The sequence below is a fragment of the Diospyros lotus genome, chromosome 9 (genome assembly GCF_014633365.1).
Source record: "Diospyros lotus cultivar Yz01 chromosome 9, ASM1463336v1, whole genome shotgun sequence".
NCBI lineage: Eukaryota > Viridiplantae > Streptophyta > Magnoliopsida > Ericales > Ebenaceae > Diospyros > Diospyros lotus.
Window position 1 is genome coordinate 36371118 of NC_068346.1, and position 24684 is coordinate 36395801.

The 24684-nt window shown below is 34.9% G+C and overlaps 2 protein-coding genes and 1 long non-coding RNA gene across 6 annotated transcripts; 2 read left to right on the forward strand and 1 right to left on the reverse strand.

Moving 5' to 3' along the window:
• LOC127809937 (probable ion channel SYM8) lies at positions 1-11222 on the forward strand. Of its 4 annotated transcripts, none has more exons than XM_052349119.1 (12): positions 1-862; positions 1019-1087; positions 1743-2372; positions 3127-3309; positions 3440-3499; positions 3626-3829; positions 4744-4992; positions 5504-5602; positions 6977-7171; positions 8910-9002; positions 9286-9552; positions 10819-11222. In XM_052349119.1, exons 1-12 carry the CDS (start codon positions 269-271, stop codon positions 10825-10827), a joined length of 2652 nt encoding a protein of 883 aa, XP_052205079.1. In that variant the 5' UTR covers positions 1-268; the 3' UTR covers positions 10828-11222. The 4 variants fall into 4 exon arrangements, with proteins under 4 accessions (XP_052205079.1, XP_052205080.1, XP_052205077.1 ...); XM_052349117.1 differs by having other exon boundaries at positions 2-862; positions 10609-11222; XM_052349120.1 differs by lacking the exon at positions 10819-11222 and having other exon boundaries at positions 8926-9002; positions 9286-9468.
• On the reverse strand, positions 9877-23626 carry LOC127809939 (uncharacterized). Its single transcript, XR_008025313.1, has 3 exons — positions 23513-23626; positions 19144-19210; positions 9877-10432 (listed from the first exon to the last, which is right to left on the reverse strand). It is a non-coding gene; the product is annotated as an uncharacterized LOC127809939 (long non-coding RNA).
• On the forward strand, positions 19552-20762 carry LOC127809938 (WEB family protein At2g17940). The gene has a single exon (XM_052349121.1). It carries the CDS (start codon positions 19789-19791, stop codon positions 20500-20502), a length of 714 nt encoding a protein of 237 aa, XP_052205081.1. The 5' UTR covers positions 19552-19788; the 3' UTR covers positions 20503-20762.
• Positions 23627-24684: the final 1058 nt, after the last annotated feature.

Sequence of the window (24684 nt, forward strand, 5' to 3'; positions counted from 1 at the left end):
CGACGAGTACTAGTGGCAGTAGAAACAAACAATCAGGGGGAAGGCTTTGTTCGCCATCGCTCGCTTGCTTCCTCTCTGTGGTACCATTCCACTCCAAACTAGCTAGATCACTCTCTCTCTCTCTCTCTCACTCTCTCATGGCTTCTTCATCTTCTTCTCCTTCTTCCTGTCTATCAAATCTCGACTGCAAACACGCGTTACTGTGATTTCTTGCAATTCAGCAACCCTTTCATACATATATATATATATATGTATATGCATCTGTAGAATGAGTCAGAACCATGGAGACTCGAAACAGAACTCAGGGGCATCGATGTCGAGCTCCAGCTCGAATCCGGATCCTAAAAAGGCCGAGAGGCCACCACTGCTCAAGAAATCCAAGACAATTGCGGACTCCTCTCGGACTCCGCATTTCCCCGGGCCGCTTTTCCCCGCCGTCCGCCTATCGACCTCGCCGCCGTCTCGCCGGTCGTTTGAGTCCGAGGACTGTTCCGTCGGGAGTGATCCGGTTGGGAGTCAGGGCGTTGTATTACCCGATCGGGACTGGCTGTATCCGTCGTTTCTTGGGCCCCACGCCGCTCGGAATAGACCAACGGTTAAGTCGTCGAAGTCGAATCGCTCACCGGCGAATTCGGACGCTGGACGTGGCAAGGAGGGAGGTCTTGTGCGGCCTATTGGAGCTCCGCCGGGGCTGCGGGTTCCGGAGTCGAAGGCAAAGCCGAAGCCGGAGACGGAGGCGGAGGAAGAAACGAGGCCACTGCCTGTTCAAGATTTGGTTCCTTCTTTGTCTTCGCCAAGCTCAGCTACTAACTCCGCTGCTCCGCGAACTGGAAGATTCCACAGATCCGGGATCACGTATTTGGTTAGTCATTCTAGGCTTTTATTTTGGTTCTGAATTTCAGAGGCCGAGCCTCTAAACTCGGCATCTAAAATTCAGAATGGTTTTACATTGTCGTTACAACTTTTCTTCTTCCGCATGTAATGGTTCTGATCATCGTGATTGGTTTCATCTATGCAGCTGATCTTTACTTGTATCCTAGCAGTGCTTTATGCATTTTGTTTGCAAGCTAAAGTGGCAAGACTTCAGGTACTCAGATCAGTCTTACTAGCCAAATTCAAACTTAAATTACGAAAGAAATACGAAGGGTGAATGACCCAAAAAATGCCAACATTTTTACCTGATTTTCAAGTTTATTCATAAGTTTTAGTTTTACCAATTTACCTCCTAATTTTTTGAATCCGTTATTGCCAATTTTCAGATAATGCTCAAACTGTTAGTGACGTGCTGTTATGTGACTGTTATTGCTGATTGCACAAAAGTCGTGTGAGAGAGCATGTGACTAGTGGTTAGGGTATGATCCTAATGAAAGTTTAAAGGCAGTAATAACATTGCAACATATTTCAAAGATTACGAGGTGAATTGATAAAATGGAAACTTCAATATAAATTTGGAAAACAGGCAAAAGTTTGACATTTTCTCAATTATTTACCAAAATGGGAGCAATGAGGGGTCGAACCTTGATTTTTTTATTACCTGGGACTTGGGAAAAAGTTAATCTACTCCCGGTTGGTTATTTGAGCTTTATATTTGATCTAATCGAGTTTTCAATTTAGCAACTGAAAGTAAGAAGTTCACAAGACATAAAATTTTCATTTTCTTATATTTCTTGGCTGGGAACACGAGGATGGTGTTATGGATAATAACTCTGGAGTAACAGGTATTTTATATAATTTTCTTGCAGGAAGAGAATACTAACCTTCATAGATGTTGTAACCACAAAAATTTTGTTCACAAGGGCAGCATTGAAGATCTGGAACTGCAAAATGAGAGCTTATCTTTTTCTTTTGGAAACACTAACAGTAGAATCATTGCTCTGTATACTGCTTTGTTTACCCTCATCATTCCATTTGCATCCTACAAATTTATTGATTATGTTCCAAGGATTAAGAAGCTGTCAAAGAAGACGAAGGATAATAAGGAGGAGGCTCCTTTGAAGAAAAGAATTGCATATGTGGTGGATGTGTGTTTCTCTGTTTACCCCTATGCAAAGCTGCTTGCTCTTCTCTTTTCAACCATATTTCTTATAGGATTTGGTGGTTTAGCACTCTATGCTGTTGGTGACGGTAGCTTTACTGAAGCTCTTTGGCTTTCATGGACTTTTGTTGCGGACTCTGGAAATCATGCTGACATAGTTGGCACTGGTCTAAGGATTGTATCAGTCTCAATTAGCTCAGGAGGCATGCTAATATTTGCCATGATGTTAGGGCTTGTTTCAGATGCAATCTCAGAGAAGGTGGATTCGTTGCGGAAAGGGAAAAGTGAAGTAATTGAGAGTAACCATGTACTGATTCTTGGATGGAGTGACAAATTGGTAATTCTCTAGGTTAATTTTGAATTTAAAGCAAAACTTTTGTTCTTTTTCTTTTCCTTCTATTTTGTTATTAAGTTCGTGGTTTAGCTTATGGACTAGGAGGGATGAATAGATAGAGCTTTGACTGCAGGATGTTGAGAAGAAATATTTTTTCTTTTTTCTTTTTTTTTTTTTTGGGTAAGTGAAGAAATTTTTTCCTTGTATGAACTTTAGGAATGTTCTAAAATATAACTTATACTGTTACCTATGTGAGTAATGTTGGTGACTGGTGACCTGTCCAGAATCTGTGGCCTATGTGCAGCAGCCTATTTCCATATCAGTCCTGTTCAACTAGTTCATACATATCCAATCTATTATAACTGGTTCTGATACATATCTTTGTCTATTTATACAATATTTCTGGAAAACTTCCAGGAACACATGGAAATCCTCACAAAGGAAAACCATAATCTGTTTAAAATATAGGATTCATTTTAGAAATTTCTTCAAAATACATGATTAATCCACCTAGCCAATGTCATTTCTACTTCAATATCTTTTTTCTCCTAACCAAGCATGTCAGAAACATACATGATCCCTAGTGCCAAGCATGAGACACAGGTGTTAGAGCCCTGTAACATAGCTTTTGCTTCTCTGTGATTAAGCATTTTGTTCTGCTAAGGAAGAGATTCTCTGTGTGAAACTTGGATTTGAAATTCCAGGGATTTTGAATAAGAATAGACAAGTAAGAGAAGGTGTTTGAACTTTGATCCAGGGTTCACTTTTGAAGCAGCTAGCAATAGCAAATAAGAGTCTTGGTGGCGGTGTTATTGTTGTACTGGCAGAACGAGACAAAGAGGAAATGGAGATAGATATAGCAAAACTAGAATTTGACTTCATGGGCACATCTGTTATATGCAGAAGTGGCAGCCCTCTTATACTTGCTGACTTGAAGAAGGTAAATATCATCCTCTACTTCTTCTACCTTGTTTTCACATTATTTAAAATTCATTGTGTTGTACACCTATGCATCCTCTCTTCTCTTTCTTCACTGCAATCAGTTGCTAACTCTTATTTGTATTAGCCAGGTTTCAGTTTCAAAGGCGCGTGCCATCATTGTATTAGCATCTGAGGAAAACGCAGACCAGGTTTTCTCGCTCTTCAATCCCTTTGATTTTATTTATTCTCAGTCAGTAAATGTCTTTTTTCCCCATTTAAGTAATCATAAAATATTTTTAAAAGAATTAATACCTTGTGTTTTAATTTCTTATTAGAGTGATGCACGTGCTCTGAGGGTTGTGCTTAGCCTCACAGGAGTAAAAGAATGCTTGAGGGGTCACGTTGTTGTTGAAATGAGTGATCTTGACAATGAGCCCTTGGTGAAGCTTGTTGGAGGAGAACTCATTGAAACAGTTGTTGCACATGATGTGATTGGGCGTTTGATGATACAATGTGCTCTCCAGCCTGGCCTTGCGCAGGTCTGTTATTTATGCTGTAGTTAATACTTCCCATACATTGTGGTATCTGCTGTGGCTAAAGTTTGACTTGAGGAGGGACAGCTGCCATCAATTCCAATTATTGTAATAATTTGAAATAACAACATTGCTAATATTTGTTGTCAGTCCTAACCCAATGAAGCCATGCATTTTCACTGAGCTGTGTTTTCTGCTGGGAAATGGGATGGGATTGTGTTTGATGAATTATATGAATCTGATGTTCTTTACTTAGATGGAATAGGTCAACCCCTTGAGTTATCTAATAATAAGATCGGTTTCTTTCTAGTAGGACAGGGTAACAAAAATCTAGTTAAATGAAATGTTTAATTAATGTTTTCTATTTTGAAATTAATCTTATTGCAGTTAAGTATGTCAAAGCAGTCAGTTTGCTTATACTGGGTCCTGTTATTCTTCAATAAGGGAAGCTGAGGGAAGTAGTAGGAATAATCTTTTTGGATCACAAATTTGTTATTTTGGAGTGCCAATGCCTTTTGGAAATGGAGTTCCAAAGATAATAGTTTCCTTTTAATTCTTCATATTTCTGCTTTACAATTTTGTTGTGTTTCCTTCTACTTTAATTTTTCTTCATTATGGGAATCTGAGGGTCTTAAGTAGAAGAGTCCTTTTACATCTCTAAATTTGTCATTTGGTGAGCAGGTGCCTTTTGGAAACTAAGTTCCTAAGATGATAGTGGCCTTTTAATTATCCAATTTTCTGTTTTACAATTTTGTCATATGCACTCTATTATGATTGGTAAGATTTGTGCATTTTCCTTCTACTTTTTGTTCTTTATAAAACATTTAAATAACTTGTGAAATATGCAGACTACTGTTAGTTGTTCAAAAGTGAAATCTCTTCTGGTTAATCACTACTGTTATTGTTTTTGTTCTTGGTAGATATGGGAGGATGTTTTGGGGTTTGAAAATGCTGAATTTTACATCAAAAGGTGGCCTCAGTTGGATGGTCTTTGTTTTGGAGATGTACTTCTTTCATTCCCTGATGCAGTTCCTTGTGGGGTCAAAGTTGCTGCACAAGGTGGGAAGATTATATTAAATCCAGACGACAACTATATTCTTAAGGAGGGTGATGAAATCCTTGTTATAGCCGAGGATGATGACACCTATGCACCCGGTCCTATTCCACAGGTCATCTTTCCTTTCTTGATGTAGGAGTAGAATGGGGTTTTCCTTAGATATTTTGACAACTTTGCTGCTGGGTAATAACGCCCTATCTTATTTACCAAAAGAAGGGTCTATCTTTAGCTGATTGATGCCATATACTTCTCTTATAGATCTCCTTTTCCTTAATACAGATATCTCAATTTGCAATAGATATTTTAACTTAACAAATTTGATTATAGCATATTATCTTATGTCATGTTGTTCATTGCAAATTAGGTCAGGTGTAGATTTACTTATATTCTTCCTTTTTTTCTATTTGAAATATGTTTAACACTGTTCTTTCAGGTGAGTCTTAATTTGTTCTTTTTTTTTTTTTTTTCGTGAAACTTAATATGTGATGCATCTCCCTTCTCTTTTCAAGTGAAGAGAGACATGATGCTTGTCTTCTTGTTAGAATGATGTAATTATTGCAGTGCAGTAGAAAGTTCTTCTAAACTGTGGTTTTTCTTATATCAGCTCTGCATCATTATTGCAGGTAAGTAGAAGTTCTTTTCTTAAAATCTATGACATTCCAAAATATCCGGAGAAGATACTATTCTGTGGCTGGCGACGTGATATTGATGACATGATTATGGTGAGCAAATATATACACTTTTTCCCTTAGCTGAAGGCCTCCGCTGCCTGCACCAATCACCTTGTTTGCTCATGTATTCCATTGATGTGCAAAGGGCGCTATATGGTTTATGAGAAACAGGAGTGGATAGTTGTTTTAATCATTGTTGTGCTTCTGTTTTTTGTAATTTTCAGAGGGTACTTCCTCATGATGTGCAGAGTAAAAGATTCAGGCTCCAGTACAGGGATATCATCCAAGCTCTCACTTCTGAAAAATTGCACTCTGGAATATGAAACCTCCTTGGCCTTTCTTTTTCTTTATAACCCTGGAAGGTGCATGAGGAAATATGACTATAAAGTATTTCCTTTTACTAAACTGAGATTGTTGCTCAGGGATGAAAAAGGAAAAAGGAAAAAGATACTTGCGAAACCATTTGCATAAATTTTACAAGTATACAAAATACCAAGAGTTACAGATTTTTGGAAATGTTTTCCATGAGTTTAAAAAAGTAACTCTTTTCTTCTTCTTCTTCTATTTTTTTCCCTTTCTTTTTCAGCCCTGAGCAATAATCTCAGTTAAGGGAAGCAACTACTTTATGGTGATATTTCTTCATGCACCTTTCACTGTTATTGAGAAAAAGGAAGACTTTGGAGGTTTCATATTCCAGAGATTGCAATTTTTGAGAAATGAGAGCCCGGGTGATATCCCTGTACTGGGACCTATACCTTTTACCCCGCACATCATTAGGAAGTACCATGATGTATTATCTTTTTTTAATTATTAAAACAAAGCAGAAGAAGAAAGGTGTCGTTCTACTTGTATGTGCCACTTTGAACCATTTGTTCTTAAGGAAGCAATTGTTTCTGTATACACGTAAAAAAAACTATAACTGTTGTCTGCATGTAGTTCTTTTTCTATGTACTCACCATTGTGTGTGGTACTTCCTGGCTTGTTAATTGTTCACTGGTTATTTTGCTGCATAAACAATGCGGATTATTTCAAGCTTCAGCTGAATCATTTTTACTCCAACAAAAGATTTGCAGTCAAACAAGTTTAGAGAATGTTTCTGAAACCCTGCAGCTATGCAATTTATTGTAGCAATATAACCTAAAAAGTTAAAAGCATTTGTATGATAAACAATATTATCAGCACAATTGATCTTGAGATGTATCTTACAATCTTCTCACAGATGGATTAATAGAGCTGATTTCCCTTGGTCTTTGCAAAAAATTAATACCTTGATTTTCCTTCATTAAATTGTTGGTTCTTTATAGATCTGGTTACTTGTCATCCTATTCAATTTTCTTTCATTATCACTAGGTAATTTATCTTTTTAATTTGCAAAATCTATTTTCTTTAGCCTTTTCTTTTCTTGTCTGCATTTGGTCTTCCCAGGTACTTGAGGCCTTCTTGGCTCCTGGTTCAGAATTATGGATGTTTAATGATGTTCCAGTAAAAGAACGAGAGACGAAGTTGGCTGATGGTGGGCTTGATATTTCAGGACTAGTGAACATAAAACTTGTTCATCGTGAAGGGAATGCTGTAATTAAGCGGCATTTAGAGCTCCTTCCGTTGGAAACATTTGATTCTGTAAGTTCAATTACCTTCCTGCCCACTTTTTTATGATGCCAAAACATTTGAACCTAGATGCTTGAGAAGGGACATTATGGAAGTAATCAGTTTCTCTCTAATAAAAAAGGAAGTCACAATTGGAATACCCATTTTAAGGGGCAAAAATGTGTTAAGTTTTGTTTTTGTTTTCCATTTTCTGTTTTGTGCATACATTGGAGGACAGGTGTAAGGATTACTTCATGTGTGGTAGATTGAAGAAATAAAAATTTGGCCTGAAACTCTGATAATTTCTTTTATGGTCACAAAGGAAATTTAGATGCAACTCTCATGTCCAAAAATTGAGGATTTTTTTTATATTTAAATTTCCTTGTACCCGACCCACCACCTTTCTCGGTTAAGTTGATTGATCCTCATCCTCTAGTGGGTGGCACCCTTGAACTTTATCTCTATTCTAATTTTTTAAGGGTGATGAATAATTAATTTTAAAGTGTTGGGTCGAACCTTAATAATTTATCTTTGTTTTAAAAATATCCTCTTTAATGTATAAGTACCACCTCCTTGGTGTGGCAACACCAAGCTGGTATTGGTCACTTGTTTCTTAATATTCGTTAAGCAATCCATACCAACACCTTCACTTAATTTGACTATTAGACCAATAAAATCTTTTTAAAATTTATGAATTATATACCCTTGGAATGAATACAGATGCCCAGAATGGTGAAAAAATGAAATTTCTGAAGAATCCTCCAACTTTGGAAATTAATTTGAGGAATGACCTGAAATTTGGATATGCGGTTGCTCTTCAAAGAGGATTCCAATGGTATATAATTCATAAATTTTAGATAAGAGTTTATTGGTCTAATGATTAAATTAAGAGGAGGTGTTGGTATGGGACAGCTTAATGAATATTAAGTAACAAGTGACCCATACCGTGAAGTTTGGTGTTGCCATACCAAGAAGGGTTCTTATACTCTAAAGAGGACATTTTTTAAACAAAGATAAGTTGTTAAGATTTGATTGAATACTTCAAAATAAATTATTGATCGCCCTTAAATTAATTAGCAATTAAATGGGAATAAGGTTTAAGGATGTTGCCTGCTAGACGGTAGGGATCAATCAACTAAACCAAGGTGAAGGGTTAAGTAAACTTTAGTTGGGTAGGAGGGAAATTTAAATATACAAAAACAGTTCCCTAGTTTTGGACACAAGTGGCACTCCAGGAGGGTGGGGCCTTACACTTCATATATTAAATGGTGAAACAAGATTTGTTTTGTGATTGCAAATGGCAGGCATAAATTCATTCTGGAGACAATTTTGTCTTCTTATCATTACCCTATATTTTTTTCACTCTTATACACCACAGAACAACAAATGGCATTGATTTTGATTGGCACTCACATAAGCCACCTTTCCATCATGGCTTTATTCAGACCAGCCAAAAGAATCAACGGATCCTAACTTGAACTAATTAAATTGCAGCTGCTTGCTTACAGAGAACGCACTCTGTTTTCTCCCAATTTTACGTGATGGAATTTTATTCATGCTGTCCAAGTAAAGGAAGCAGTCTTTTGTTTGCATTATTGCATATACACACATATGAACTTCTTCCCCTCATAGACATTGGAACCTTTTTTAATCTATTTAGGTCGTGTTTTCCTTTTAATTTCCTCCTTTCCTGTTTCTGCACGCGGGCTTTGATATCTGCTAGTGTTCATTTGTCATCTGCCATGACCAATTACTAACTTTAAGAAGACAGATATTAATTCTTGCAGATGAGTCTGTTGAGGACTCTGTTGTACATTCTGACTCACGATCACTGGCCACCCTCCTCCTCATTAGAGATATTCAGGTAATTATTACAGCTCTTCTTTAGTCTTTGATGAAACATATAAAATCAAAAACCAAACTCCTAGGAGATGTGAGCTTACAAAAGATTCTTTCTTGTGATTAATTAGAATGTTTATTGATGCACTGTTAAACATGTTAAGTTTGAACAGTTTCAGAGAGGTTGCAGTTGAAGTTGGTCCTTCTGTAATCTTATTGCACTGACCATATGTTATCTTTCTTCTGGCCTGCATGTATTGAATTCCTTTCGGAGCTAATTAAAGTTACTTGTATCATATCAATTGCAGTCCAAGCGCCTCCCCTACAAAGATACTCGATCTATTCCTCTAAGGCATTCTGGGTTCTCCCATAGCTCATGGATCCGTGAAATGCAACAAGCTTCAGACAAATCAATAATTATAAGTGAGATCTTGGATTCCAGGACTAGAAACTTGGTCTCTGTCTCCAGAATTAGTGATTATGTGCTATCAAATGAACTAGTCAGTATGGCACTAGCAATGGTAGCCGAAGACAAACAAATAAATCGTGTCCTCGAGGAACTCTTCTCAGAAGAGGTACGAAATCATGCCTTGCTCTCAGCCTTAAGATTTTCATGAAAATGAACTATTAACATTCATGCTAGTAAAGGAACATGTTATCTAGTCAAGCTTTCTTTCTTCCTGTTCCCCTCCTTTTCTCTTTTTTGGAACTAATTAACCAAGATTCAAATATTACTTCAAATGATTAATTAGGCTTCAGTTCAGTCAAGTTGTAATTAATTTTACCAGGCATGCCAAACCATGACAAGGATGGAATTCTGTTGTTCCATAGAGTTTTTTGTTTTTTTCCCTCGCATTACTGCAGTTGCTTGTGATGATCATAAAGATCTCAGCCGTAATTTAAAATTATATTTAGGATCTTTTAGGGGTTAGCAAATTTACAAGGTGCCAATTACTTGGCATGCTTTGCTGTAATCATGCTTTCTTTGAGGGAGAATGGTAGGGGCTTAGGGGACGTGGGGATACATTGAGGTGGAGACAGTTCCAGTTGTTCATAGGAATGAAAGGAAGTTTCAAGTGACCTCACCATTTTCTCAGGCCAATCTGGACAGAAATGAGGGAAGAGAGGACCCCTTTACATTTTCCCCCTTCAATAAGCTCTACCGAAATGCTTAAGGGCATGATGGTTAGATGAAACCATTTGGACTTTAGGAGGATTAATAGGAAAGATGGTCTTCAAGTAGAATATGTGTTTTCTCGCACTCTTAACAATTTGTATGTGGATCAACAGCCTTCAATGTCACCAAAAACAAATCTCAGTATAAAAACATTCCAAGAGCAACATAAAAGATTGTACGTTAGATGCAACATTCCCTCTGATGCTTTCATGAAATTGTAGAAGTGAATATGTCACCATCAACGTTCATGTGGACAGCTTCCAACCATTTTACCTTCACTGCAATAAGCAAATTTTTCGTTAAATTTAGGGATTTATTCAGTTTCTTCTGCTCAAATCTTGCATCTTTCTGGTTGATTGCTTATGCTCAACATTTTGGTATTTCAACTTCAAAAAATAGACACAAATTTATGGATTCACAGAGGAAGATGTATTTAGTTTCTTGCTTTTCACAGGGAAATGAGATGTGCATCAAACCAGCAGAATTCTATTTATATGACCAAGAAGAACTCTGCTTTTATGATATAATGATTAGGGGCCGTCAAAGACTGGAGATAGTGATTGGTTATCGACTAGCAAATGCAGAGCGTGCCATAATTAATCCCGAGCACAAGCTCGAACCAAGAAAATGGTCCCTTGATGACGTTTTCGTTGTTATTTCCCAGGGCGAATGAGAAGTAAATCAGCAGCAGGATTTTTACAAATATCAGTAGGTGCAGGCAGCTACTGTATACTGTTAGCTTAGCATTAGCAATTGGTTCTCCCCTGGAGCCTCCCAAATTAGAAGAAAGAACTGTCCCCAACTTGAAATCAGAGGTAACATTTTCATTACTCTGGTTAGTGAAAGATCTGCATATGACCAGACGGGCAGGGAATGCTCATATTCTACGTCCTGATGAAACTCCTATCCTACCCTTCAAAGTAGAGAAATTTCTCGAGATTAGGTTGGAATTTTGTACAAATGTAACGTGTTATTTGTTGTGTAATTTAAATAAGACCCCAGTTGATGTATTTGTATTTGACCCCTCTTGCTAACATTCAGAAACAAATAGCCTTTCATATTGGTTTTACATCTGATTATAGTTCTAGAAAATAATTCCACTTTGTGTTTTGGTCTTGTCATAAAGTTTAGTTACGCAAATATTTATATATTCTTTTGCATGCATGTCATTTGATCTTGGAATATGGCCATCCAGAGGTTTATAATTTTGCCCCTGTACTCTCATTTTTTTTGGTTATTTTAATTACACAGTTAAACATGATTTTTTGAATCAATTTAATTTTTATGTTTAGACCTTTTTTTCGTATGGTAATTTAAATTTTTTGTTGATTTGATTACATCATGTATTTTTGAGTCAATTTAATTTTTATACTTTGATATGAACTAAGTATTTGTTATTTTATTTTATTTGTTATTTTTATATATAAAAGTACGAGAATTAAATTGACTCGAGAATGTAAATTTAAGAGTAGTTGAAAAAATAAAAAATTTAAATAATTATAAAAAAATCATAAAAGTATAAAAATAAAAATAAAACTTTGGTCAAAGAAACAACTTGATGTGCTGAATGATCAATTCTAAGATTGCTAACTAACATGTAGCAAATTTTTGTTTAAATCCTAAGATGTTTTTTGGCATTTATGAAAATGGTCATTCTTAATTCTTAAGGTTGTGTTTTCTTTATTTTTTTTTAAGTCATTTTTAGTTTGTAATTTTTTAAAATAATGAAAACGCGTTCTTTTTCTTATTTTTAAAAATATATTTTTAAAAATAAAAAAAATTATAAAGAAAACTCAAAAAATTATTTTGAGTGTTTTCATCCAAAACAATTTCTAAACTCAAAACATATTTATTTATGTATTTATTCATATTTTACTATTATAATAAAAAAAATATTACAAAATTTATTAACTTTAAAATGTATATATATTTTTTAATAATATATTAACATTAAATATTTTTAATTTACTGAATAATTAATTTTTTTATAAAATATTATTAAAAAATTATTTTCAAAATTTCAAAGAGAACGCGTTTTCTAATTTTCTGTTTTGAGAAATAGTTTTTTAAAATGACAAAAAGAACGTATTTTCAATTTTTTAAAAACAGACTATTAAAATAAAAAATTAATTCAAAACTAAAAATTAAAAAATAAAGAGAACACATCCTAAACTTTTCCTTGATCTAAACAAAACGTCACCATTTACCGTTTTAGAAAAGCTCAAGTATTTTTTAGAAGGTTGACTCCAATAAAACATACTGCAACTATGTTGGCATCGGCTTCACATGCTAATGGTATATAGAACATACAATATGTGCTTGATAAAGACAATTGTAGATAATCACAATTTCATCTTTGATAGGCCAGCACGAGGTTTCTAGACCTGATTTAGGGTTTTTTAGGTTTTTAAGGAAGAAATAGAGAATAATTGAGAAAGAGAGAGACAAAGATTAGAAAAAAATGAAATCAATGAAAGAAATAGAATTATATTATTTTATATAGTGAATAATTTATGAATAAGTTTATTTATAAATACATTAATATATTTATTTATAATTTTATAAATATATTATTTAATATAAAATTATTAAATTTTAAATTATTATAATAATATAATTAAATTAAATAAGTTCTGACAGGGCTCAACAACAAGCGTTGGAGTTTATTTCATCAACCTTTTGAGGGTAAATTACACTAAATATCACTAAATTTTAGTGTGTTTTTCATTTTAATCACTAAACTTTAATTCTTTTCAATGTGATCACAGAAATTTAAAAATTTTTATAATATGGTCACATATAAGATTTTCTTGCTAATGTACAAATAATAAAAATTATTGTGCAATGATAACATCAGAACGTGTCACGTGTCAATATAGAATAGTATTATATTAAAATATTATTACACAATATTTTTATTATTTGTCATATCAATGCCACATCACCCACTTAGGCTATAAAGTGGCTAAAAAATCTTATATACGACCATATTGTAAAAATTTTTAAATTTCTGTGATCACATTGAAAAGAATTAAAGTTTAGTAATCAAAATAAAAAATATACTAAAATTTAGTGATCTTTAGTGTGATTTACGCACCTTTTGACGAGCTATACTTTAAGGTTCGAGCATAACTTGAGAAAGTAACTAATCAAGTTAAGTCTGAACTCAATAAAGTAAAACTCAATTCAGTTTGATTGCAACTCTGCTTTGCACGGATCAATCCCTGTTCTAGCACTGATCAAATCCTCAGCCACCTCCTTCGAGTCTGAAACAACAGCCAGTTCTCCACGACTCACTTCCTATTACTTTGGCGGCGACATCAAACTCGCAAACCGATGAAGAAGATCATTCACCTGCTTCTGCGTTGCTTTCACAGCCTTCGTCTTCGCCAAGCAAAAACCACGTCATCCATGGCCTCATCATTCATATAGACCTCGATTGTGATCTCTGGCTCATCCTTGCAAGGCACAACCAAATTGAACAACATCAATATCACATCGTGCGGCTCTGAAGCTCCGACGTCGCCAACAACCCCCTGGCAAAACCGCCTCGGCCTCGCACTCGCGTAAAACCTGAAAGCGTTATTATGCGCGTCCTTCGACATCAACGGCCTGTAATTATCGTCTTTGGAATCCCCAACCCCACGCAAACTTACTGAAAATCGAGCCCTTCATGGCGAACTCCCGCGCCCGAGCCAACGCAACGCCCTCACTCAAATTGCTACAGGAGACGAACATTGATAAATAAAGCAATCAAGGACGAGCCTCAGACAATCTCAACCGTGTATGATCTCGGAGCATCGGGAACCTTATTAGGTTTCGGATCCTCGGTAAATTCTCCGGATTCCGGGAGTGTTTTCACCAGAAGGCCTTCGAATTCGTCCTCGTCGCAGTCCTCCAAGGACGAGGCGGGCGGTGGATGGAGTGGGAGGTAGATCGGGAAAATTATATATATATATATATATATATCAATCATGAATGTATGCGTGCGCACATGCATGTGTGTGCATGTGTATGTGATTGTGTGGATATGTACACAAATTTGTGCGTATATTGCTGTGTTTATATATACGTTTGCATATGCACGTGTGTATATATATAGGCTAAAGAGATACTCAGTCCCTGATCTTTCACCATTTAACTATTTTGCCCCCTTAAGTTAAACAAGGAGCTATTAGCCCTCATCAATTTCTAATTTTGAATCTTAGAGATACCTGGGTCAACGAATGTACACACGCGATTGAGGTGCGTGCAACACATCACTTCCTTCTTGTCTCCGGAGACCTCCCGCTTGATGCCTTTCTCCTCCCGCTCGCTGTCTTTCTCTCGTTCTCTCTGTCGGTGGTCGCTAGCAACGTCGGAGGGGTCGACCGAGGTTGGGGGGCTGTCGATAGCAGCAACCAGACGTGGGCGGGCAGATTTGGGCGATGGCGTCGATTGGGGTCAGGGGGCGGCGATGGCGTCTTCCTCTTCCGCGGTCGTCTTCTTCCTCTCTCTCTCGCTCTCGCTCTCTCTGTTGGTCTCTCTCGCATCTTTCGCTCTCACTCACTCTCTCTGTCTGTATCTCTTGCTCCCTTATCTCTCGCTCTCTCTCTGTCTGTATCTCTTGCTCTCATTATCTCTCTGTCGTTTTAGGCAGCTATCCGTCGCCGGTGGCTGCCAACCCTCTTCCTCTCTTGCAAATCGAGACACGTGGCACATTTCCATTAGCTTGGTCAATATGGGGCCCACATCAAACGGCATATGGAACTCACGCAGTAATGTTTGCTGCACTAAGGTATGTAGCTATTACAAAATTAGTAGTTGAGGTACATGATAGGTTTAAAATTAGGAGTTATGGGGGCTAATAGGTTATTGTTTAAGTTAAGGGGACAAAATAGTTAAATGGTAAAAGGTGAGGGGGCTAGATATGCCTTTAGTCTATATATATATATATATGAATGTATGTATATTGTGTGTTTATATATTTATTTATTGAATAATGTTAAGACTCATGATTGATAATAGTGTCATCAATTATGTATCGTCTCTTTCAATAAAAATATGACACATAATCCATGACATCCTATTAATATTTTTATTTATTAAAAAACACATGATATATATATATATACACTAATGTTTGATGAATTTTTTTTTATTAATTTTAGTACAAATAGGAAAATGACTTATAAATTTTGAATTAATAAGACATTTTACATCACTTGGTGTAACCATTTTTTTTTTGTCAACTAAACAAGAAAATTTCTCGAACAATATTTTACACCCAAACAATCAAATCTTAAAGTTGTGTTCTCTTTACTGTTTTCAAGTCATTTTTAATTTTTGATTTTTTAAAATAATAAAAACGCATTCTTTTTGTTGTTTTTAAAAATATATTTTTGAAAACAAAAAAAAAAATTGTAAAGAAAATTCAAAACAATAAAAAATTATTTTGAATGTTTTCATACAAAACAAACTCTAAATTCAAAACACATTTATTTATTTATTTATTCATATTTTATTATTGTAATGGGAAAAAATATTACAAAATTCATTAACTTTAAAATGTATATATTTTTTTAATAATATATTAACATTAAATATTTTTAATTTACTGAATAATCAAGTTTTTTTAATAAAAATCATTAAAAAATTATTTTTAAGATTTCAAAGAGAACGTATTTTTTAATTTTTTATTTAAAAAAATAATTTTTCAAAATGAAAAAAAGAACGAGTTTTCAATTTTCTAAAAATAGACTATCAAAACAAAAAACTAAAAATGAATTCAAAACTCAAAACTGAAAATTGAAAAGAAAAGAGAATGCAACCTAATATATTTAATCGAGCCCTAAGATATTAATTAAAATAATTTTAAGATACCAAAATGACTTTGTTTTTTAAGACTAAGAACACACAAGATCTTTGAGATGACAAAAATTTTCATTATTCATTTTGAATTTTTTATATTTAAAATTAAGTTGTTGGATAAATATAAATATAAAGATCTTTGACAATATATTTGTTAGTTTTATGTTCTCATTTTTTTTTTATAAGGGGGTGTTTGTTAATTAAAATAAGAGGGAGAAAATGTCAAATATAAAAAACATTCCGGATGTTTTGTTTTTTCAACATGTTTGTTAAGCTTATTTAACCACTTCCAAAAAAGCTCTCACGTGACTTCTTATTTCCTCTTTTCAAGATAAATTTAACTGACCTCTCAGATAAATTTATCTAGTTTTTTTAAGATAAGACTCAATTACTTACATGCCCCTTATAGGATAGTTAATGCCATTTAATGCATTTTAAAGATTTAAATTTATTAAAAAAACTTATTTATTTAAGTCTTATAATTAATATTATTTAATACATTTTTAAATTATTATATGTTTTGACAATTTTTAAATGACATTATTCATTTCATTAAATTTTAAAATTTAAATTTCTCTCTCTCTATATATATTTTATTAATTAATATAATTCCTTTCACCATTTTTTAAATTATTTTATTTTATTTTATATTTTATTACCTGTTGTACGCCATTCCTGCTTCACTCCTCGTGGGCCGGGCTCAGTTCAATGGGCCAGCCCAATCACCTAGAGCCTAGAAAGTCCAGGCGACCTCGTTAAAGGAAGTCCGTACACCACCAAAACCCAAAGCCCGTAAAGCAAGCACCTTGCGAACTCCTGGTAAAACCCCCTAGTGAGCTCTCAACGATCGACTAACGAGCTCGCTATAAAACCTTCAGTTCGCTGGACCGCCCAAGTTGCTGGCCTAAAACCGCCAGCTCGCATAAATGGTAAAACTGCTGAGAAGTCAGAGGTAAGGACTATTCACTTTACCTACAACAGCCTATGCCCCTCGTAATAAGGATCTCACTCCCGATTTTGTGTAAACGATAAAGGTTGTTTGTCCCCCATTATGTAATCATTGTATTTCTATATGTTATCTAAATTGTAAAAGCCTCTCAGTATAAATAAGAATCATAGATATCATGAGGGGCAGGGGACAGAAAGAATAATCATACACCGTCATTCTAAAAGAATAATCAGAGTGCGGTCGTGGAGTAGGCATCGTTCTGGTTGAACCACATAAAAATTCTGGTATCGACTCACGTCCGAGATCTTTGTTTTCTTCTTCTTGGCACTTTGGACTTATTCACCGTAGCCCAAAAACGAATCGGGGTCGGCTGAAATTGAACGTCAACATTACCTATTATGAAAATATGTTTTGGCCATTTTTAATTATCTAGGTGGAATTATTGTAATTCTAACAATAATTATTTCTATTTTTTAACTCTTTTTAAATTTATTTTTGAATAGGAATTTAGAAAATAAAATATTTTTTTTAATTTTAATTTTGTTGACAATTCATATTAATCATAAAATACTATTTTAATCATAAATTTGGTAATAGAGATATTTTGGTAAAAAAACTCTTAGCTTGATGTTTATCATATACAATAACAAACACATAAAAAGAAAAAAATACAATTATCAGTGGATTTTAAAAAATTTAACAAACACTCTGATATGAATTTTGGAATGCTTTCCAACCTTATGTTGATCCGAAATGCATTCCAAACTTATCTTGATATCTCTTATATTGTTCATTTTAACAAACGCCCCCTAAATGAAAAATATACACAAAATATTTCATTATTGTAAAATGTTCATCTAAAGTAAACTAGAGGTAGCATTAAGTTTGACTATTTGTTTATTTATAAATTTGTTACAAATATATGTTTGATTCGATAAATTAGTAACTAGATAAAGTTAATATATTTCTTAAATCTAATAGTTACATAAATTTTATTTTTCTATTTTTTAAATCTATATATAAAATATAAAGAAAGAAAATTGCAAAAAGAAATATGAGAAGTACTTGAAAATTTATCTGTATTCAATTTATATTTTTCTCTTTTTAAATTTTAATTAGATGTTTTGATTTACTAAGATATTTTTTAAAAATTTTAAACAATTTTTTCTTTAGAATTTACTTTCAAAATCCAAATATTTTTATAAGAATATTTTATTAATTATTTTCTAACATATAGTCAATTAATGAAAGAGAATCAACCCAACCACCAACTATGTATTGTCTAAGCTTATTTTAATCATCGTCTCATAGATTTTTCCTCTGTAAGATAAATGACGTCTATTAGTAAGTGTTAAATAACAATAATTCATCTATAGGAGATGTTTTTAGAGCATATGATAGAAAAAAAATAATATTTTTCTCATATAATAGGTAACAAGACCCTTTTCGTCGAGTCACTATTCTTCTCAGTCCACAAACAAAATGTGAGACTGATATCAATAGTTCATCACGAAAGAGATGATTAACTAAGCCAAGATCACTAACTAATACTAATCTAATAGAAAATACTAATAAAATAGAAAAGAACTATCTCTTCTTAAAAAAGCTATCTACATAGAATGTGGACTAAAACAAAAGATCAGATGACAATTCTAAAGAACGAATAGACATAGCTAAACAAACAAATAGCCTAAAGATACAAGACTACACCAACCGTAAACAAAAATAGAAAGTACCAAACTACACAAACACCTAATATCCAATGGATGGGAAAACGATCTTCCATATTGGGAAGTGAGGGTTGTGAATAAGGCAATTGTATGATCAATCTCCTTTGATAAACAAATGCACTGAGACTAGACTTAAGAGAATTCCGAAGAGCCAAAGCACCATTCCCTAGTCTCCCTTCAAGGAGATTGCCTAAGCTACCCCAAAAGGTATGTCTTAAACAGATGCTTTTAACATGATAATATAACAAAGCCTCCAAATCAACCTACGAAGAAGCAAAGAGTCTGCTTTTCTATCTCATGGAGAAATAGATTATACAATAAACGATAAAAAAACAAATTCTATAGTTAATGACTTAACATGTATGACTGTAAATGCAAATTAATAATAAGAAAATACATCAAATAGATTAAACAATTTAAAGGGACAAAAATAGAACTGCGTGTCTGCACTTATACCAACCTGAAGCCATGAAACCTCTATGCAACAGTCGCTCTCTACCAATTCATCAATAACAACCATTTGTCACCTAAAGATCAAAGAAACATGTGTATCATACAAAGATTATAAGGCACTTGAGTGATGGAAGTCAATAAACATACAGGAGACAAATACCATCATTACGTAAGGGACTCTCACGCCCGCGTTCCCTGGTTTAGGGTCTAATGTATAGTTATAGTTCATTTAGGTCTCCCCGGGATAGACAGGGTTAGGTGCTACCAAGGTCACGTCTTGATAGGTCACCCTGGCTATCCCTTTAAATTAATAATTAGCAAAAACAAAAAATACTAACACATGTTGACATGATAAATACAAGTGGTTGAGTTGGAACTACTTGCATGGTCCACAAAGGTTGGGCTTGTGCCTTCTTTGAGGGTTCAAGTGGGTTGAGTTGTCCCTTTTCTTTCAAGCCCATGGCAGAATCTCTTCTGTCTTAACCTTCAAACAACAGCCTCTCACCAGCTTAGCACATACACCTCTCTTTCCATGAACTTGTACTGGAGTAAAAGCAAAGAAAATTGAGGTCTATCCATCATCATCAAATAGTGCCCCGTCTTACACAATATTCGCAACCCATATTCTGATTCACTTCTCATCAACACCATCATGGATCCTCAGACTCCTTCCCCTCCCAGTGAGAAGCCAACCGGCACAGATCACCACTTGAAAGCCACCATCGACACTTCTCGGCCTTTCAGCTCTGTCAAAGAAGCAGTGGCCATATTCGGCGAAAAGCTTCTGACCGGAGAGCTCTACTGGTCACCAAAGCCTTCCACTGGCACTGCCAGCAGTACTCCAAGGCAAGAGTACTATTACTCACCATGGAAACTCTGTCCAAGTCCCACGAAAAGTAATAATCAAGAACAAGAAGAAGCCCTAGTGGATACTGTAAAGAGACTTGAGGCTGAGCTTGAAGAGACAAAAATAGAGCTGAAGGTGCTGAAGAAGAAAGAGTCTGAGACCGAGGTGGCTTTAGCCTCACTGAATGCTGAGCTTCACAAGAACATGTCAAAGATAGCACAGGCTGAGGCAGCGGCAGCAGCAAAAGCAGTGGCAGTGAGAACAAGCAGCTTGGGGGAAGAAGAGAAAAAGAGGGGTTTGGTAGTGAGAATGGAGGATTCACCAACTCTGGCTCGTATTCTGGATATTGGAGAAGAAGAGGATAGGCGCCTGTTCGGAGGAAGAAAGGAGAGGACCATGAAGATAAGGAAGAAGAAGCCTATTGTTCCTCTTGTCACAGACTTGTTTTCAAGGAAAAAGGATCAATCTCCTGCTAGTATCCATAGCTCTCTCTTTTCATCTACCCATGTGTTTCTTTGAGAAAATTTGGACACTCGCCTATATATTTCAATATTTGTAAGAGTTCGTGCATGCCACTTGTGAACAGGGCCAAGAAACATGATATTCAGTTTTCGACAACGATTTCATATTTCAAGCTTGCTTTTGTTTCATTTTCGTCTTTTTTATGGAATCATATGCCCGAACATGTTCGTATATATAATTATGTATTTGGTTTTGTCTGGAACGTTTGTTTTTGTTTAAAGTTTTGAAAGCATGCATGGAGACTAATTATCACGTGAAATGATAGCAATTTGAGATGGTCTTGGCCATTTACTTTCAATTTTAATTGCATTACTTCAATTGCTAGGTCTACTTTTTCCTCTCTCTTGTAAATTGAAAAGGAAAATGATAACTCTTATGGAATTTTTCGATAGGCATCACCAACAAATGAACTAAACAGGATTGCCCCTTCCCCAAAGTTGATTTATCCATCATCCTTTATTAATTAAAGCCTGACTGTGTCTTCATCTGCAACAGAATGTAAAATACAGGGGAAGCTCCTCATCTTCTTAGTGATAACAAAGTCTGATCACTGAATTAGAATCAGCAGTGAATACCCATGGTCGCCTAAAGGGGAATTTACAGTAACTTACTCATGCAAAACCCACCACCATCAAGCACAAATGATATAATCTCAATCCAAAGCTGGCAGATGTAGTCACTACACATATCGACACTAGAAGGGGGGATCTGGCTTAACTAGCAAGTCTCTTGATAATCATACCAGTTAACTGTTTGATCAATTGAAACTCGGTCCTGCAACTAGCTAGCCAACAATAAGATGCCCAAAAATTTAGGTGACCTGCCTTCAATTTCCAAGAGGCTAACATTCTATTTCCAGTAGGTGCCAGGGGAAGAAAACTTGTTGTGAGAAAGGAGAAACATCAAAACCCTAGAGATGCACAAGGAGCATTGCTCACTATTTCAAATCAAGATTCAAATGTCATCTCCATAATCTGTTTAAATTAAAACCAGGTTAGGCAACCTGAAAACATTGAATTATTTACAAGTGATAGTACAAAAAAAATGTGCAATTGAATGGTACTGACAGTGACAAATCTGCAATGCCCCCATCCTCTCATCTCCCAACTCCCCTGTCAAGGTAACCCATTATAGAACACCACAAAATCTATTTTGTGATCTCACTATCTTTTATTTTTTTGGAAATATACTTCAACACTAAAGCAAGGAATTTCTGTGAAACCTATTGCACCATTGTTGGTCTGACCATCTAATGGAAAATTGGAGGTGCTACTCAATAAGAGAAAATATGAAGAATGCTGTAACCAACTTAGCAATTTTATCTCAATCATTTTCTCTACACTCCAATTTCACCCATGCATCCTCTCCTCCTCCTCCTCCAACTCCTATCAAGGTTCTTCCATTTTCTTTCCAACTATCGGATGACAAAAAGCAAACTAGAATAGGCTGATTGATCCAGGTAGCGACAGGCTGTCAAATCTATTTCCCCTATAAATTTATAACCATTTTGCACATGTGGGTGTAGGTGCGTGTCTGTGTTGGTATCTCTGTAGGCTTTGATCAGTTCTCAAATCACTCTACATCAACATATACTGAACTATTGATTGATAAAAGACCAATCAATACTCTACAACCATTTGTAACCCCCCCAAAAAAATCTGGAAGTGTAAGATCAGGATTCAATATGGCTGAGAAACAAAAGCAAAAGGAACTAGAAGCCATCACCAACACTCTCTCTGCGCCTGTAACTATGGATTCTTCCGTGACAACTGACATGCAACAGACCTTCAATTGGCATTCCCATTTTATGAAGTTGTGCCACAATTTCTGTGGCAATTTTATTTTTCAATAGTTTATATATTTACTTCTGAAATACTTTTTATTTTGAGTAATATTTAAGTAGTTATAAGATAAATATGTAACTTAAATTACTTAATACACATAAGATATAACTTCTCAATGCCTCTAAGTAGATATAAAGAGAGGGAGGAGAAGAATATTGATGCACAAGCTATATAGCACACACAGAACATGTGTCCATCTCTTCTAGTCTACATATATATAAACACGGACAACATAAAGTGAAATAGAGAAAAGAGGAAAGCAGTGAGTATTTACTGAATTAAAATTGTTATATTTCACTAAGATAGTTGCATTACAAGCTTACTTGGGCCTAGTGCAATGGGATTAATCTCCAAGAACAAGTCACCTAAACTTCCCAGTTTCCTTACTTGAGGAAGCCTAAGTTCAGCTTTACTACTGCTTTGAAGGCTTGAAACCTAATTTTAGACTAAGAAAAAAAGAAAAAGGATAGCAAAGAGAACACTCAAATGTGTTATAAGAGGCTCTCTATATTAAAAATGTCATACTTGTGTGGATTCCTTGAAAAATAGTACCTTCTCTATATATAGTCACCTAAAGAAAGAATAAGAACAACAACAACAATATGAGGCGTAAAATTCCCCTAAGTGGGGTTGTTATGTGAATTCTTGCTCACCAGTCATCTCTATTCACGACTACATATTTATGAGGCTATTATATAGTATGATGTATGACAATTTTTTGTTAAAATTTCTTTGGTCTATTCTGCTACATATTTTTTGCATTCCATGCACTCCCCTCACACATACATCCATTTCACTTCCAAACTATCTCAAATGTTTTCTGCCCATCTTATATGATCATACTATCTTAAAATGCATTTCCCGCATCTCCTCTTTAATAGGTTTCACTACAACCTTATTATAAATAACCTCATTTCAAATTTACCATTTCTTGTACATCCAAACAAAGAAATAATAAGAGACAATTCTTTCTAGAACCTTATAGGGAATCCTATACTCTTACATAGCCAAGATCGTTGCCAACTTGAGCAATTCGTGACATTCAGCTTTAGTTTATAACTCGTCTTGAACAATAAAACAACCTAATATATTAGGGTTTTGGCAGTTTTCTATTCTTGGGTTTTCCCAGTGAATGTACTTCATTATCGTCCCCGTGAATGTACCTCATTATCGTTGCGAACGGAAGATGTGACTGGAACCAGAATGAACTTCCAGGGCTTCTTCATCGTCATCATCTCTACGTTCTGCTTCGTATCGTTCCATAGCCTCAATGATCATAGACAAGGAAGCATTTAGGAACAGGAGAGAGCGAGGGAGATGGTTGGGCGGTTCCTTTATATTGTTTTCAAAATGCAAATATTCTTTTATATTTAATTTCGTCTATTATTTTACTTCCTTATTCATTTTCAATTTAAAAAAATAAAATTTCTTTTCTTTTTTGTTAACTTTTTTATGGGTTTTCAATTTAAAATTTCTTTTCAAAAACAAACAAAAGATATTCCAAAAATCAAAGAATTTTTATTCTTTTATTCAATAAAATTGTGATTGACATATCATCCAATATTTAGCTAGTGCATTTTTATAATAGACATTTCTCTACTAAAGTTAAGATTTTGACTTGCAAGTGACGATGATGTGATGGAGAAAGACTTGGCATTCAAGCAAATTGCGCGATGGTATGGTACACAGTGAGTGCAATTTTCTTCACCCCTTTAACAGGGTGAATATAACTCTCAGTCCTTTGAGAGTTAAAATTAACAGAGGGGCATTATTTTGATTTGCTATTTGGCTGCCCCTCTGTTAATTTTAACCCTCAAAGGACTGAGAGTTATGTTCACCCCGTTAAGGGGGTGAACAAAATCGCACTCCATAATTGATAATGTTATTTATATATTAATTTTGGTCAAACTCATATTTTTCTTATGAACTTTATATGAAAAATCTATCATCTTCTTGAACTTCAAATTTGACCTATTGAATATGTAACATTTATAATTTACACATATTAAGTACCTAATTATCTAGTCAGCATTGAGTATGTAATGGACGTGACATTAAGCAAATAAAAACAAAGTAACAAAACTTCATACCTAGCGACCGTCGAATTATAAACTCACTAGTAGATAGGTTGTGGGTTGTCACTCAGAGCAAAGAGAATGGAGAAAGGTGAGTTGATTTCCAGTCACCAACTGTAGCCAGGGGCGTATCTAGCACTCTAGCACATGGGCGGGGAGCTGAAACCCCCCTAATTTTTTAAACAATAGACTTTTTAGTCTAAAAAATAATAAATTTTTTCCAACCCCCCCCTCCCCCAAACCCCACCAGATAGACCCTT

Bases quoted from the DNA above. Each gene is read 5' to 3' on its own strand.
- LOC127809937 (XM_052349117.1), top strand. From the start codon at position 269: ATGAGTCAGAACCATGGAGACTCGAAACAGAACTCAGGGGCATCGATG. The intron at 3,310-3,439 runs GTAAATATCATC...TGTATTAGCCAG, and splicing joins TACTTGCTGACTTGAAGAAG to GTTTCAGTTTCAAAGGCGCG. The intron at 9,553-10,608 runs GTACGAAATCAT...TGCTTTTCACAG, and splicing joins AGGAACTCTTCTCAGAAGAG to GGAAATGAGATGTGCATCAA.
- LOC127809938 (XM_052349121.1), top strand. From the start codon at position 19,789: ATGGATCCTCAGACTCCTTCCCCTCCCAGTGAGAAGCCAACCGGCACA.